General features: G+C 39.2%; 2 protein-coding genes across 4 annotated transcripts; one reads left to right on the top strand and one right to left on the bottom strand.

Moving 5' to 3' along the window:
• Positions 1-727: 727 nt before the first annotated feature.
• mre11a (MRE11 homolog A, double strand break repair nuclease) lies at positions 728-7,139 on the bottom strand. 2 transcript variants are annotated; one of them, XM_034115252.1, is made up of 20 exons: positions 7,081-7,139; positions 6,488-6,562; positions 6,225-6,357; positions 5,927-6,087; positions 5,757-5,844; positions 5,490-5,631; positions 5,246-5,360; positions 4,718-4,903; positions 4,447-4,618; positions 4,270-4,350; positions 4,057-4,186; positions 3,541-3,641; positions 3,257-3,427; positions 3,110-3,169; positions 2,869-3,034; positions 2,011-2,097; positions 1,732-1,793; positions 1,583-1,644; positions 1,329-1,425; positions 728-1,109 (listed from the first exon to the last, which is right to left on the bottom strand). In XM_034115252.1, exons 2-20 carry the CDS (start codon positions 6,505-6,507, stop codon positions 1,071-1,073), a joined length of 2,073 nt encoding a protein of 690 aa, XP_033971143.1. In that variant the 5' UTR covers positions 6,508-6,562; positions 7,081-7,139; the 3' UTR covers positions 728-1,070. The 2 variants fall into 2 exon arrangements, with proteins under 2 accessions (XP_033971143.1, XP_033971142.1); XM_034115251.1 differs by having other exon boundaries at positions 7,014-7,100.
• A 172-nt stretch (positions 7,140-7,311) lies between these two features.
• cep57 (centrosomal protein 57) lies at positions 7,312-13,227 on the top strand. Of its 2 annotated transcripts, XM_034115249.1 has the most exons (12): positions 7,312-7,334; positions 7,520-7,619; positions 8,054-8,240; positions 8,544-8,744; positions 9,362-9,483; positions 9,644-9,772; positions 10,106-10,183; positions 10,282-10,377; positions 10,829-10,909; positions 11,019-11,239; positions 11,673-11,817; positions 11,911-13,227. In XM_034115249.1, the coding sequence occupies exons 2-12, from the start codon at positions 7,572-7,574 to the stop codon at positions 12,085-12,087; spliced, it is 1,485 nt and encodes a 494-aa protein (XP_033971140.1). In that variant the 5' UTR covers positions 7,312-7,334; positions 7,520-7,571; the 3' UTR covers positions 12,088-13,227. The 2 variants fall into 2 exon arrangements, with proteins under 2 accessions (XP_033971140.1, XP_033971141.1); XM_034115250.1 differs by lacking the exon at positions 7,312-7,334 and having other exon boundaries at positions 7,610-7,700.
• Positions 13,228-13,304: the final 77 nt, after the last annotated feature.

Below are 13,304 nucleotides of genomic sequence, written 5' to 3'. Positions count from 1 at the left end.
GTATACCAAGGCAGGTTTGCCATCACTTACTGTACGGAGGCTCAGTCATTGGTACACGTTTATTTGTAAAGCTATGTTGGGTAAATTCCCGTATTACATCTGTTCACTGATAACACAGAGAGTTGCAAGCAGCTATTGTCTGAGATCGCATGATGTAGTATTGTTAGATGTGCCAAGAGCAAGGACTGTCTTAGGTAAGACAGCTTTTATGTGCGCAGCACCACTGGCTTGGAACAGTCTACAGCTACATTTGAAACTGAGTAATTTTATTCCTCTGCATGTTTTTACAGCAAGTCTAAACAAAAAGCTCATTGAAACTATGGGTATTTGTAAATGTTGATAAGTATGTAAATGTAGCTTGTAAATATGTTGTATGATGTCCTCTATTGTTTTATGTTACATGTGGAACCTATTTGCTGCAGGTCTCCCTTGAAAAAGAGATCTATGATCTCAAGGGACCAATCTGGTTAAATAAAGGTTTGAAATGAATATCACCTTATGCCTCGACTTTGTTAAGACGCCCCCTTGTGGAGAAAATATGTTATTTTTCGTGTTGGACAAGTTTCCACATGCTACTGATCCAACACGCTTCACTGTAAGTTTCTAGGCTGAACTCTCACATAACCAAATTGTATCGCTTGATAACCTATTTTAGAACGTTTTTTCTATGACTTCTATGATGAAAAAGACACACAACATAATTAATAAAAAAAGGAGGACAAGGTGATTATGTATGAAAAAACATTTATAATTTCCTGAATATCAGAGTACTACAAAGGCCTAATGGCAAAACCCAAGTGCAGAATATGCATAGCAAGTCTGGTCTGAAAGCCATCAACACATTTCCCCCTATAGCATTTAGCCTAGCTCTTTCACCAAAGCAGATTGATTGGATAGTTGTATCCTTGCAGTAGCTGTTCAATTCAATTATGAATGGTCAACGTTAGAAAGAATGAGTGCTGAGAACATTGAAACATGAACTTTAAAGTCCTTCAGAACAACTCTGTATCAGCTCACTTGATAATTAGCATGTAGAGATGAACAAGTGTACATATAAGATGCATTCATGGTTATCTCCGTGAACGACTGGGGCCTTTGAATGGGTCATCCTGTATAGAAAAAAAAGAAATGGAGAAGGAAAAAGGATTAAAACATTTGCCAAAATAAGATAATCAGATCAAATTAAGTACATTTTCAGTGTGTAAATACAACATGGATTTAGCTAGGCTTTTGCTAAGCATGTAACACAAAATTCATTCTTCATCATTACAAAACGCACCCCAGCACTCATGACACAGGCTACATAATCTTCTCTGATCTCTTCTTACCTCCTCATCATCACTGTCGTCAAATGCAACTCCTTTAGTTGACTGGCTCTGGCTCTGAGAGCTCAACTTGGTGAACGATGAAGACGATGATGCTGGTCTGTGGTGAGCAAGAGAAGAAGCCATGGTAAAATATGCGAGTCAAAAACACATCACACATTTTAAATATGAAGTTAGCGACAGAAGGTGAATGCAATATAAAAAGCTATGTGTCTGTACAGGTTTCTTAATGTATTCCACTGGCACATTGTAGATACCTTGGAGGAGGGCGGGTAGTTTTCATTACAGGAATATCCTCATCGGAGTCCTCGATGGTCATCTAGAGAAGGATACAAATGAGAAGTCAAGTTGGAGGATGATGCAGTTGACATACTGTATGAGTGTGTGTAACTAGGGATTCATTTACTTCATCTGCATAGGATTTGTTGGCTCCAGGTCGAGATGATCTTTGGGATGGAGATTGAAATGCTGAAAAATAAGAAGAAGAGAGACACGTTGAAGTCCAGGAAGGAATTGAAAGATGAGGAATGGGTTACAGAAGAAAACTGATTTATAGTTTTTTTTACCAAAAGTATAGAAGATTCCTGTGATGCCTAGTTTTGGCATATCAGTGTTGTTTACAGAATATTAACTTGTGTTTCTATAGATCATCACACTCACACACACACATCTCACACTCCCCTACCTTGCATAATACTCCTGCTTTGGGTTGCTGCTGAAGATTTCTGGGCACGGCCCCGACCAGCTGGCTTTGGTTCGGAGGCAGCTGCACCTGGATGGACGGATAGACACTTATGGACAAGGATTCCTGATGCACTGCACTTTATCATTAGTGTTATGATTCAAATTCGTTTTACTGTCTCATTTAAGTGGTATATACTATTTAAAGAGCATTGTTTTAATTGTTTGTTGATAATCCGAAGACACAAACATCTCTTGTGCAACTGACCTGCCAAAAAGATCTTTAAATGTGGACTTTTCCCTAATTTGAATACCCAGGTTCACTAGAGAAAGTGTGTATCATGGTCTGAATCATGTTGTCTTCCCTCTGCTGGAGTTTAAGGTGTGACTGAAAGGTTCTTATGTTGTTAATTTAAGTGAGTCTCCAGGACATATTCTTAGATTATTTTATCAAACGTTACGAATCCATAGATACTGATTATAGTCTGTGCTGAATTTAACATTGTAAAAATGCTATTCTTGTTATATGTAATACCTGTACCTGTCAGAGTTATTAGATTATGTTTTAGTTAACCAACATACTAGCCAATATCTCATGTATCATCCAATGTCAGCTGAGTCTATCCATCATATTAAAAACATTCTAATTAACTGGTTTCTATTATTTTCTTTCCAATTACCTTTTGTATACACAGTGCATTAGCATTGGTTATTAGGCATATTTCTCTATTGACCTTAAACATGGAGTCTGGTAGGCAGTCTGGAGCCTAAAAATATTGATGAAACATTTTTAACAACATCTATTTACTACTGTGAATCTCTCTCTGGGCCTTTGGTTGTGACAGATAACACATCAACTCACCTCTGCCCCTTCCCCGGCTCCCCCGCCCCCTCGCTCCTCGCCCTCTGCCTCGCGTTGGGGGAGCTAATGGGGCCGCGTCTTCATCAGATTCCAAAGCAAGATCAACCGACATATCTACAGGCATCTCCCCACGCTCCAAACGGTGAGCTTTAGCTCTGTTGATAGCCTGAGAGATAAAGCACGTACAATTAAACAAAACAGTCAGCACAACACTTCAGGATTATGTGAAATATTTACTTACTTCTTTGATTTCATTCTCTTCCTCTGTGGTGTTCTTTTTGGAGTCTCTGAATCGCTGGATCTGAAAATGTAAAAAACAAGCACTCTTATAATGACGTACACCATCACCTCAGCCTTCCCTAATTCCTATGCAAGCCCCCCCCCTCACCTCCAGGTCTATGTCCTGCTCCGTGGTTACTCCTCTGGCTTGGAGGTGGCGCTGTGTCTTCGCTAACTGGTAGGTGATCAGCTCCTCAATGGCGTCTTTCTCATCTTTGTCCACAAACTCCTGAATTGCCTTCCCCATGCCGTGCTCGGTCAGGAGGGACAGCTGCACGTTCTGAGAAGATAAGCACACACTTTTTTTTAAAGAATACTGAGAAAAAGTAGATGAAAATTAAAGTGTTATGGCACCCTGTAAGTGTGTGAATGTAAATCCATGTGTGGCAGTACCTGTTCGGTTGCTTCAAAGTACTGTTTCACCAGATCTTCCACCCTCAGACCCTCAACTGCTGTGGTTTTTAACAGTTTGCCGTAATCAACATTGACCTCATCTGAAAAGCACAAAGATTAAAACATGTTACATTTACGAAACTCTGCATCTATGAATGCAGCATACCAGCGGTTCCCAACCGTTTTCAACTCAGGGCCCACTTAAGAATCTAAAAATGTTTGCGGCCTACATTCAACCATAAACAATACGGAAGCTAAATAAAGTTCTGATTGGTTAATTCAGAACATGTGACACGTTGTTAATCCAGTAGTACAGACCGCTGTTAAGGACTGCAATGACCGTTGCTACGGAGGATCAAGAAAGAGAAAGGAAAGAAGGTTAAAAAAAAAAAAAATTGAAAATGTTTCCACACAAATCATAATGTTTTGCAAATTATTTGGCGGCCCACTTGCAATGCCCACAGGTTGGGAGCCGCTGGTGTATACTGTAGATCCACAGCTGTGTGTGTGTCAGACCTTTGTTATCCTCCTTCTGTTCACGGCGTCTGAGAAAGTGGATGACGTCTTTTGGGTTGGCAACACGGTCCACAAACTTCTGACTGAAGCGAGAAGTGTTGAACGCCTCAAAGCCTCCGCTGTAGTCCACCTGAGGAAGGCAGTGAAGATGATGCATTTGTGTGTACTGCAATAGGAATGTGTGTGTACACTTTGCAAGAGTGTCCATCTTACCCTCAGACGAATAAGAGGTTTCTCTGGTGTGAGCGGACAACCAAGCCTCTCTCTTTCTGCTTGTTCTAACATCTCTGTGACCTACCAAATGACGGAAAGAATATTATAAGATGACACATGAGGGGAAATTAGAGTAGGAGCTGGTTCTGTACATTTGTTGGTGACTTTTAGTGTTACCTTTGCATAGCACAAGTCCTCCACCTTCTTTGTGACCTGGGGTGTGTCCGGTGTAAAGATGTCTTGGTAGTCAGCCAGCACCACGTCTTGGATGAAGAACTGACGCACCGTGTTGAGGGGGATCTTTTGCATGTTCATCTTACGACCCTTCACCCTCAGCAGCCCTATGTGTCTAGAGCCACACAAACAGAGTGTCATGGTTACTTCATTGTTCTTATACACATTGAGAGTATACTATCCATTGTGTGTGTTTCTGTGTATTCATGTGTACTTCTTGGCTGCCTCTCCAGGGGACAGAGAGGTGGCTACAGAGCTGCCAGGCTGTGTCACATAGAAGAGCTGCTGTTCATTCCTGGTTGGAGCAATCAAACACTCATGCTCGTGGCCCCACACCACCAAGTCAATAAAATCATCCAGGAACTGCTCAGGGATGTAGTTAGTGGGACCGTGCTTACTCCTACAGAAGACACAGAAGAAGAAAAAACACGATGTAGAGTAATATAGGAAAATAATGCTGTTTTAATACTTAAACCACTAACAGGTATTGTATTTGAGAGATAATACAGTAAAGGAAAACGAAATGAATGAAAGCCTACTTATTTTCACCTTCTTAAAAACATTTTTTTCTTACCACACAAATCCTGCATTATCACGAAGTTCTACGTAACAGATTTAAAGTAAGCGATATGTACAGAGGACAACATGCATCTTTAATACTGTGACATTTTCTGTGGTTATTCTAAGATGTACAGCTTTTTGCTCTGATTTAAACCTTCCAACCGCATAAACATGCACACACCTGTTCTGGTGGATGGTGAAGAGATTAAACCACTCATCTTGGTCTTCTTTGGGGCGAAGCATGGTTACCTGTTTGTTAACGAACATCCTGTACAAGCGCTCATCTGGGATAGAGCCTACACACACAATTATACATAATTAAGACCAAACGTGAATCATTTCAATAATGTTTGAAGAACACAGAAATAGACTACATGAGGTATAGATATTACTAGTCCACCATGATACATATTACAAACACTTACCAAGACCAAATAGGGCTAGCTTGGTGATTCCTTTCTGCATGAGGATGGGACTAATTTCTATCTTTTCCACTGAATGGGAATGACCAAAGTGATTGATAAGACCAGACGCACTTATCAGATCCAACGCACACAAGCCTTCAGCCTTGAGGGAAATAAAGTGAAAATAAAACAAACAACTTTAAATGGGTACAACAACAAATACACACAAATATTCACGTCTTATGTGTCAAATAATTGTAAACTATTAATGCTGGACACAAAACTCACCCCAGTTGGGTCATCATGATTACCGTGAATGCTGAACGCAGGAATAGAGATGTTCAGGTTTTCATCCTGATAGTTAACCCATGGAAACCTTAAACACACATATAACAACGTTAATGTAACTAGAATACAGGGTTTTGATAAAATTATCTTTAAAAGGAAGCAGTACTGACTGGGTTGTGTTAAAGTTGACCCTCTGGTCACTGAGAATGTTGAAGTTTATGGGTTTGTCTCCCATGCAATATCGTCTAAGCATCGTGATGCAGGTGTGGAGGCATCGTCGTGACGGCTTGTTCTCATGGAACAAATCACCACCCAGCAGGATGAAATCTACCTGCAGGCAAACAAAGGAGTAGGAATAAGCAGTGTGTTTTGAAAAGAGGTGGACTTTTTTAGGGCTATTCGTCTGAGATATACAATAATCTGATGTAATGTTGAGTCATATACACATCTATCAACTCTTGTATGTACCTGATTTGTCTTGGCACTTTTTAAGATTTCTTCCAGTGTGTTAAAAGAGTCATTGCCACGGATAGCATCCTTCTCGAGGTAACCGAGGTGAATATCTGTAGCAATAAGGATCTTAAAAGTATCCTCATCATCCCTAGTAAAAAAAAATACACACGTACAACCATTACAACACACAGCTCATAGATTGTTTGTTCATCGGCACACCTTTTCATAAACCAGCAAAATCTCCATATATTTGTTTAGGCAAAGTTAAACAAACTCACAAGGTGCTCTCTGAGGACATGGTGATGTGGGAGATGAGATGTCACTGTTGAAAGGTGGTCAGCAAAAGGTTCCTTCTGCAGAAAACACACATACAAAACAAAAATGTTCTAAGACACATTTTAGACATGCTACAAAAATATCACAAGTATTATTTGTGCAAATAATATGTTGATTTTTAAGGAGATCATATACATTCCACTGATGTCACAGTGATAAGGTAAGTAATTAATAATTAACAAACCATGAGCTTTTCCTGAGAAGTAATACAGAATACACATATTTTTTATGTTTACATCGTGCTCACCGACTATTCACTTTACGATACCCTACAGTCAGATATGATAGGGTTATACTTTGAGATAGCTAGCTAGCTAATTATCATATAGTAAAATCGTAGCTAACAGCAATATTAGTAAGTCAAGTTTACGTTAGCTTTCACTTTTCCTAGAGAACTTACGAGTACAAGCTCTCAATGTAATGGGAGAATGTTACAATGTTAGCTTGTGTTTATAGGTCTTAACTTACATTTGGTTAGATAATTATTTGTCCTTGCTATTGCTACAACGTGTAAGAAACACTTTTTGTAACCCACCTCCTCATGAGCCTGTAAACATGCCAGAAAGTCCCGGCAAGTCTTGCTGCAAACCCTGTCCCCGCCTCCAACAGATGCCTAATGGTTATTGTAGTTTTAGTTTAAATGATCGCCGTTCTCAAAGGCAGAATCTCCGCTATGGAAAAACTACACTTCTGGTAAGCAAATAAGAGCGTTTGTTTTACTACTCAGGTCGCGCCGGTCTGGCCTTCTCTCAATAATAACGGTTGTTCAGCACCTGACGGGCCGAGCTGGTATGTAAATCATTCACATCTATCAGAAACCCTGGATTGTGTTGCCTGTCAAGTGATGTTTTCTTTTCACAACCCATATTAGCACTGGCAGCCATATAATCTGCGTTTAGCTAGCAGGCTGTTCATCGAAATGCATTTTGTTTGCCTTTAACTATCATTTAAACTAGCATCAACACATTTTGCAGATTTTACTACGTGGTTTGCACCAGTGAGGGAAAGTGGATTGGCTGCATTTCAATGGAGACGCTGTCAAAAACACTCGGTGCTGATGCTACGCGGGAGAAGGTAGCTTTATCGTTACTACACTTAACACTAATTTAAAATACTCTTATAATGAAGCGTTAAAGCTGTGAGCCACGGTTTATGGTGAGTTAAATGGATCATGGACTATAAAAGTAACCTAGCAGCAGTTGCTACAACTCAGTCCAGCTGATGTTGCAGAACTAGAAAGTGTGCTGAAGTGTCAATGTGCAATATATTTGACTTGAGCAGGGCAAAATCATATTGTAATGTTAGTGGAAGCTGGAGCATGACAATACAAGTTTGAGCTCATATGTACTTCCCTATTGTCTATGTATTTATTATTTGCTGGTCATTGATCACATGCTACTCTCACTGCAATATAGAACTATCCCTCATTGAAAATATACTGCAGAAATCTACAATATTTGCCAGCTATTGTGGATGCTTTTCAACATTTAGCCCCTCTTTTTCTGCAGGAGCTCTGTCCACCACCAGCACCCAGAGGAGTAGTATCTGACATCATGTCACTCCCATCCTACAGAGAGTATCCTACCCACCGTCCCTTCATCAGCACACTTGTGCATCACACACCCCAAACACGCACACATCTTTCATGTCGACCACCATCACCCAGCAAGGCATTCCCAGAGACCAACTGTACAGGTAACTTTAATATGTATGTGTGTGTTGTTTTCACTTTTACAAAGTTTCCATTCAGGTATTGCGGTGTTTCAGGGCTCCATGGTTACAGCATGTGTAACATGAAGCCACACTACTTGGATGTCTCAGTTGCACCGACATCTATTCATTCTTTCACGTGACCCTCCCTCTATCGATCCTACACTGCTATTCTTTCACCCAAACCTAAAAATAATATCTGATTACACCACAACTACTATACTCCTGCTCTGAATATGTTCAATATATCCCCATGTGCATCATATCCTGTTATATCTCCTTGTGTAGAGATCCTATCTGCCCTGAGGAATCTCCAGGAGAAGATCAGGAGGTTGGAGTTGGAGAAAGGAGATGCAAAGCTCAGTCTGCACACTCTGGGGAAAGAGGCATCGTCCACACGTCTGCAGAGTGATAAAGTCACACAGCAACTCTTGAAGGATCACACAGACACAGATAGAGAGAGAAATGGCAAGTCCAACTGCAATCAAGGTGGGTATATCAACAACATATTAAAACGGAAGGCTGCTGTGTGTTAATTAAATTAATGTATCTTTCAATAGAATCATATTGTGATCAAATCATATATTGTTAAAATATATTCATTGTTAAAAAGCCCACTTGGAACCCACATTTTGGTTCAAATAAATTGTGTGTAATGTTTTCCAACAGCAGAGGGCAGGATTTATTTTCAAAATACCCCAATGTAGGAAACTCAAACTATTGTTTTAATATGAGTTACTGCCATGCTTATACACAAACACAGTGTATAGCTGGAAATATATATTTGTTTAAATTGGTGTTCGTTACACTTAAAAGTGTTCTTTATTTTTTCTCTAAAGTTCTCATTTAAATGAGACAATACTCATAACTTTTCACTTGGTCAGTGTTTTATTCAGACAGGAGCATAGAGAAATATGCTTGACTTATATGATGATTTGATATATATTGAATTTCCAGAAAATGGGCTATAATATGATATAATCTGTTACTGAGATAGGAAATTACCTATATAGTTATAGACGTTTTTGGCCATGTGGTCCAGGCTTAAACTGGTTTATTTTTCCTCTTATTCCTTATTTCTTATGTCGTCTGAATGTTGTCCACAGCGTTGATCACCCACCTGGCTGCAGCAGAGTCTCGCTGTGTGAAGCTGGAGCAACAGCTGGATCACATGAAGAAGATGCTGCGCAGCGCCAAGGCTGACGGGACCAGCCTGCTCAAACAGCAGGTTAACACAGTTCCTTGTATTCTTTGATATAAGATAAATCTTTAAAAATATATTTTTTACACAAACACACTAAAAACACTCATCCTTAAATGCAGTATTCTTGAGTAAAAGCCTCTTATGTGTATTGTGTTATGTACTGAATTTATCTCTACGTTTTTAGGTTCCCGTCGAGACAGCCAAGTCAGCTGATCCACATTGTGGCACAGAGTCCGAGCATGCCCAGTTAGAGAAGCTGGAGCGACTGGAGCAGGAGTATTTCAGTCTGACACGCACCCAAAACAATGCTTCGGTACGGAAAAGCTAAATTAAAAGTTAAATGTTTCCTAGAGTATATAATTGGTTAACATTTTAACATTTCTATGTACAGGTAGATGGAACAGGTCCTGAAGTTTGCTGGTCTGCAAACAAATTAAAACAAAGCATTGATTATTGAAGGTTTTGTCAAAAGGCATACATTATTCAAGAATGTAGGCCCACTATTTGCAGGGAAACAGGATGATGTTAAAAAGATTAAAAAATGCTTAAATCTAAAGGGGGCAGTGATGAATAAAATGTAATCTTAATTGTTGGTATTGTTATGATTACCACAATAATGATTATTGCGTGTGTTTGATTACATCAGCGGAAAATTCGGAGGCTGGAAATGAAACTCCAGGAGGAGGAGCACCAGAGGAAGCTGGTCCAGGACAAGGCCAATCAGGTAACAAGGTCTTCATTTGTAATTTATCTTGAGCTGCCATTATTATAAACATTTTTTTACATTTTCTATGCCTGCTCTTTTGTTTGTATGTTCCTCAGCTACAGACAGGTTTGGAGACCAACAGGATACTGCTGCAGTCGGTGTCACCTCGCCTGTCTTCCAGTCAGTCAAAAGAGAAAAAGTCACATTCAAAGGTAAAGAACTAAATAGAGGAGGTTCAAGGCTTTCGAACTGTGTCCACTGAGAATGTTTTTTTTCTCTCGTTTTTGTAAATGTTTAAACAAATGTGAAAAGGCGGTTGAAATCAAGTGTTTATCTATATTGTGGGTATATATGTAAAGGTTATATTGAATCAAATAGAAACAAATTGGGTGCATTTCTAAGGATATCCTGATCAATTCTTAAAATGGTAAAAAGGAAGGAGACACTATTTTCTTTGCTTTTATTTCAATAAAAACATTTTTATTTTATGTATATTATTTGGTCAGAAAACAAAAATCTGTTGAGTATTTAAAACAGTAAATGATTGAATCATTAGCTTTGATGCTAATAAAACAATCCAGAGCTGCGTGCAGACTTTATACTCCTATATGTGCACTTCTCCTGTGGATCTTAATATTGTTTATGTCGATTTTCTCTTTCCAGAAATCTTCACCACAGCAGTCGTCTTTCACAGAGCCACACTATAGACTGAGCCTCAGGGATGTTCCTTTTGTTGCTGGAACGGTAGGTTGGGCACATTAGCCTGTTTTGTGGATAAAGTGTTGGTTACAAATGGATTTATTTAATGCTGCACTTCCCTTACACTGGCTCTCTTCCTCCCATCTCCTTTCAGTCGGCCGGCTGCAGCCACTCGGTCCGAGCTAACGTCCAGTCCGTTTTGTCTCTCCTGAAGCGACACCAGCCTCAGCTCTGCAACAGCCGTGTCCTCTCCAACAGCTGTGAGACGGGGAGTGGGAGGCATTCAGACAGCTCCTCCTCTTCCTCCTCTGGCAGTGGTGAAGAGCTGTCGGAGCTTCTTCAAGCACTGCACGAGGAGCTGCGACTCATGAGCGTGTGAGTGAACATATAAGATAATATACTTTATTGATCCCAAATTGGGGAAATGTTTCATTCCAGCAGCATGTAAAACAAGGCATTGCACATATTTAGAAGTGAAAGAGAATAGAAAATAAACAATTATAGATTTGATCAGAACAAAAGAATATACAAGTTGACCGTGAAGATACAAATCTGTAAACTATTGACAAATAAAACAATATTGAAGGGCCAAATTACAGCTAACACAGTATATAAGTAGGATATTATTTACATTAAGTGTGCAATGAATGTCATATTAAATTAAATATGAATGTATAATGTGAAGTTATAAGTCCAGTTAACAAAAGAGAAACTATGGAGCTGTGAGTTCTCTGCCAGCCAGGCGTGATATGAGCTATAAGGAAGTGATTAGCATAGTATTCAATGTTATCATTTATTTTTGCCGCAGAGAGCAGGAGGAGTTGATGAGGCAGGTGGAGGCGAGTGTTTCCACGCAGGAAAGAAAAGAACTCCAGTGGGAGCAGGAGAGGCTGCTGCTGAAAATGGAGAGGAAAGGAGAGCAGATCGGTAAACTCTACAAACACAAAACACAGGTAGGTCTTAAAGCAGAAACAATTCAGTTCACACAAGCAAACTAATTGCACTAAGATGTATATATATTTTACCTTTTCTCATCTCTCCTCTAGATAAAAAAGTTAAGAAAAGAAGGTAACTCCAGGCAGAACAGAGGGAACGAGGTGAGAGTGACGACCACAGTTTCCACCAGAGGTCGCTCTGCTGCAGTGAGACCAGGAGAGAGGAGCCAGAGGAACCTGAGGCTGCTGAGGGACATGAGGGCTCTGCAGACCTCCCTGTGGACCTGACACTCAGCAGGACGGAACACACACAGAACCCCAAACTAATCCTGTCAGTGCTATCTACCTACCTTTGGTCGTTATTTTACCATCCACACAGTCCCTGACAGATTATCACTGAAGAATATCCCTTCATGAACATATGACCTATGATCCCTTGTGGAAAATATATTTTTTACTGTTTGAGCAACATGCAACAGATCCAAAAAGTCTGGTTTTAAACCAGACGGATGTTTATACCAGTCCACCCAAAGTGTATTTTATCCCAAAAAATAAAAGAGGGGGCTTTAACTTACAATTGACTAATTCTTTATAAATACCTCAGAAGAAACTATATTTGTGTTCATGGAGCATGTCTGCTAAAACATTTTGGCTACATCCGTTTTCTTTTTAAATTAACTCCTTCACCAGCAGAGGGCATACTAGTTATAGTTACAGCTGCACTATCCTAAAAGTGAACTACCAAAAAGTGATGGAAACAATTTTGTTACGTTTTTCTTGTAGTGTTTTGGGGCTTGGAAGTATATTTTACACTAATGGGATATCAGTAATATATATTTTTTAAATAATTGGTGTTAAAAGATTCCTGGGTTGCTTAATAGTTACACATCATAAATAGTGCAGCAGCCTTTAGCGTTGTAAAGAAAGTTAAGAAATGCTTTAATCGATATTACTGTATGTGAATTACCTACTGTGTTGAAGGACCTAAAATACACTGTGATGTACTTTATTGCCGTCTCTCTTTATGTGTGTATAGTGTGTATACACACATGTTGTATGTTATGATTATAACATTTGTTATAACAACAAAGAAGATTTAAATATTTTTGGAAAATCATGGGTACATATTTTAGAGTGGAAATAGTATTTCTCTGAGTTATGAAGTATTTATGTTTGCATATGTCTACAGTACTGTTTTGTGTTGTTTTTGGCTTTGTTTTGGCAAACAGCATTAGCACATTGCTTTTTATTGAAGATATTCCAATAATCCCTTGTTTCCTTGAACCTGTACCCTGCTGTGCTCCTGTTGGGCTCTTTTGCTTGACATAATTGTCTTTTTTTTTTACCTTTGATGCTGGTAACATAGACCACCATCATTACTTCAGTAGACATCAGACCATAATAAAATCATAAGGATTTTAAAACAAATTATCTGCTGATTTTTACCAAAAACCTTTATGATTAATTACTTTCTTCAAGACTGCATTTAGCTTTATACATTCTAG

Source organism: Trematomus bernacchii, unplaced genomic scaffold, assembly GCF_902827165.1.
Source record: "Trematomus bernacchii unplaced genomic scaffold, fTreBer1.1, whole genome shotgun sequence".
Classification (NCBI taxonomy): Eukaryota; Metazoa; Chordata; class Actinopteri; order Perciformes; family Nototheniidae; genus Trematomus; species Trematomus bernacchii.
This window is presented reverse-complemented; position numbering and strand designations above follow the sequence as displayed.

Excerpts from the sequence above, each read along its gene's own strand:
- mre11a (XM_034115252.1), bottom strand. The coding sequence starts at position 6,507 with ATGTCCTCAGAGAGCACCTT. Across the intron at positions 6,358-6,487 it reads ATGTCCTCAGAGAGCACCTT|GGATGATGAGGATACTTTTA; the intron begins GTGAGTTTGTTT and ends TTTTTTTACTAG. Across the intron at positions 5,361-5,489 it reads GCTAGCCCTATTTGGTCTTG|GCTCTATCCCAGATGAGCGC; the intron begins GTAAGTGTTTGT and ends TTGTGTGTGTAG.
- cep57 (XM_034115249.1), top strand. The coding sequence starts at position 7,572 with ATGGAGACGCTGTCAAAAACACTCGGTGCTGATGCTACGCGGGAGAAG. Across the intron at positions 9,773-10,105 it reads GCACCCAAAACAATGCTTCG|CGGAAAATTCGGAGGCTGGA; the intron begins GTACGGAAAAGC and ends TGATTACATCAG. Across the intron at positions 11,818-11,910 it reads TCTACAAACACAAAACACAG|ATAAAAAAGTTAAGAAAAGA; the intron begins GTAGGTCTTAAA and ends TCTCTCCTCTAG.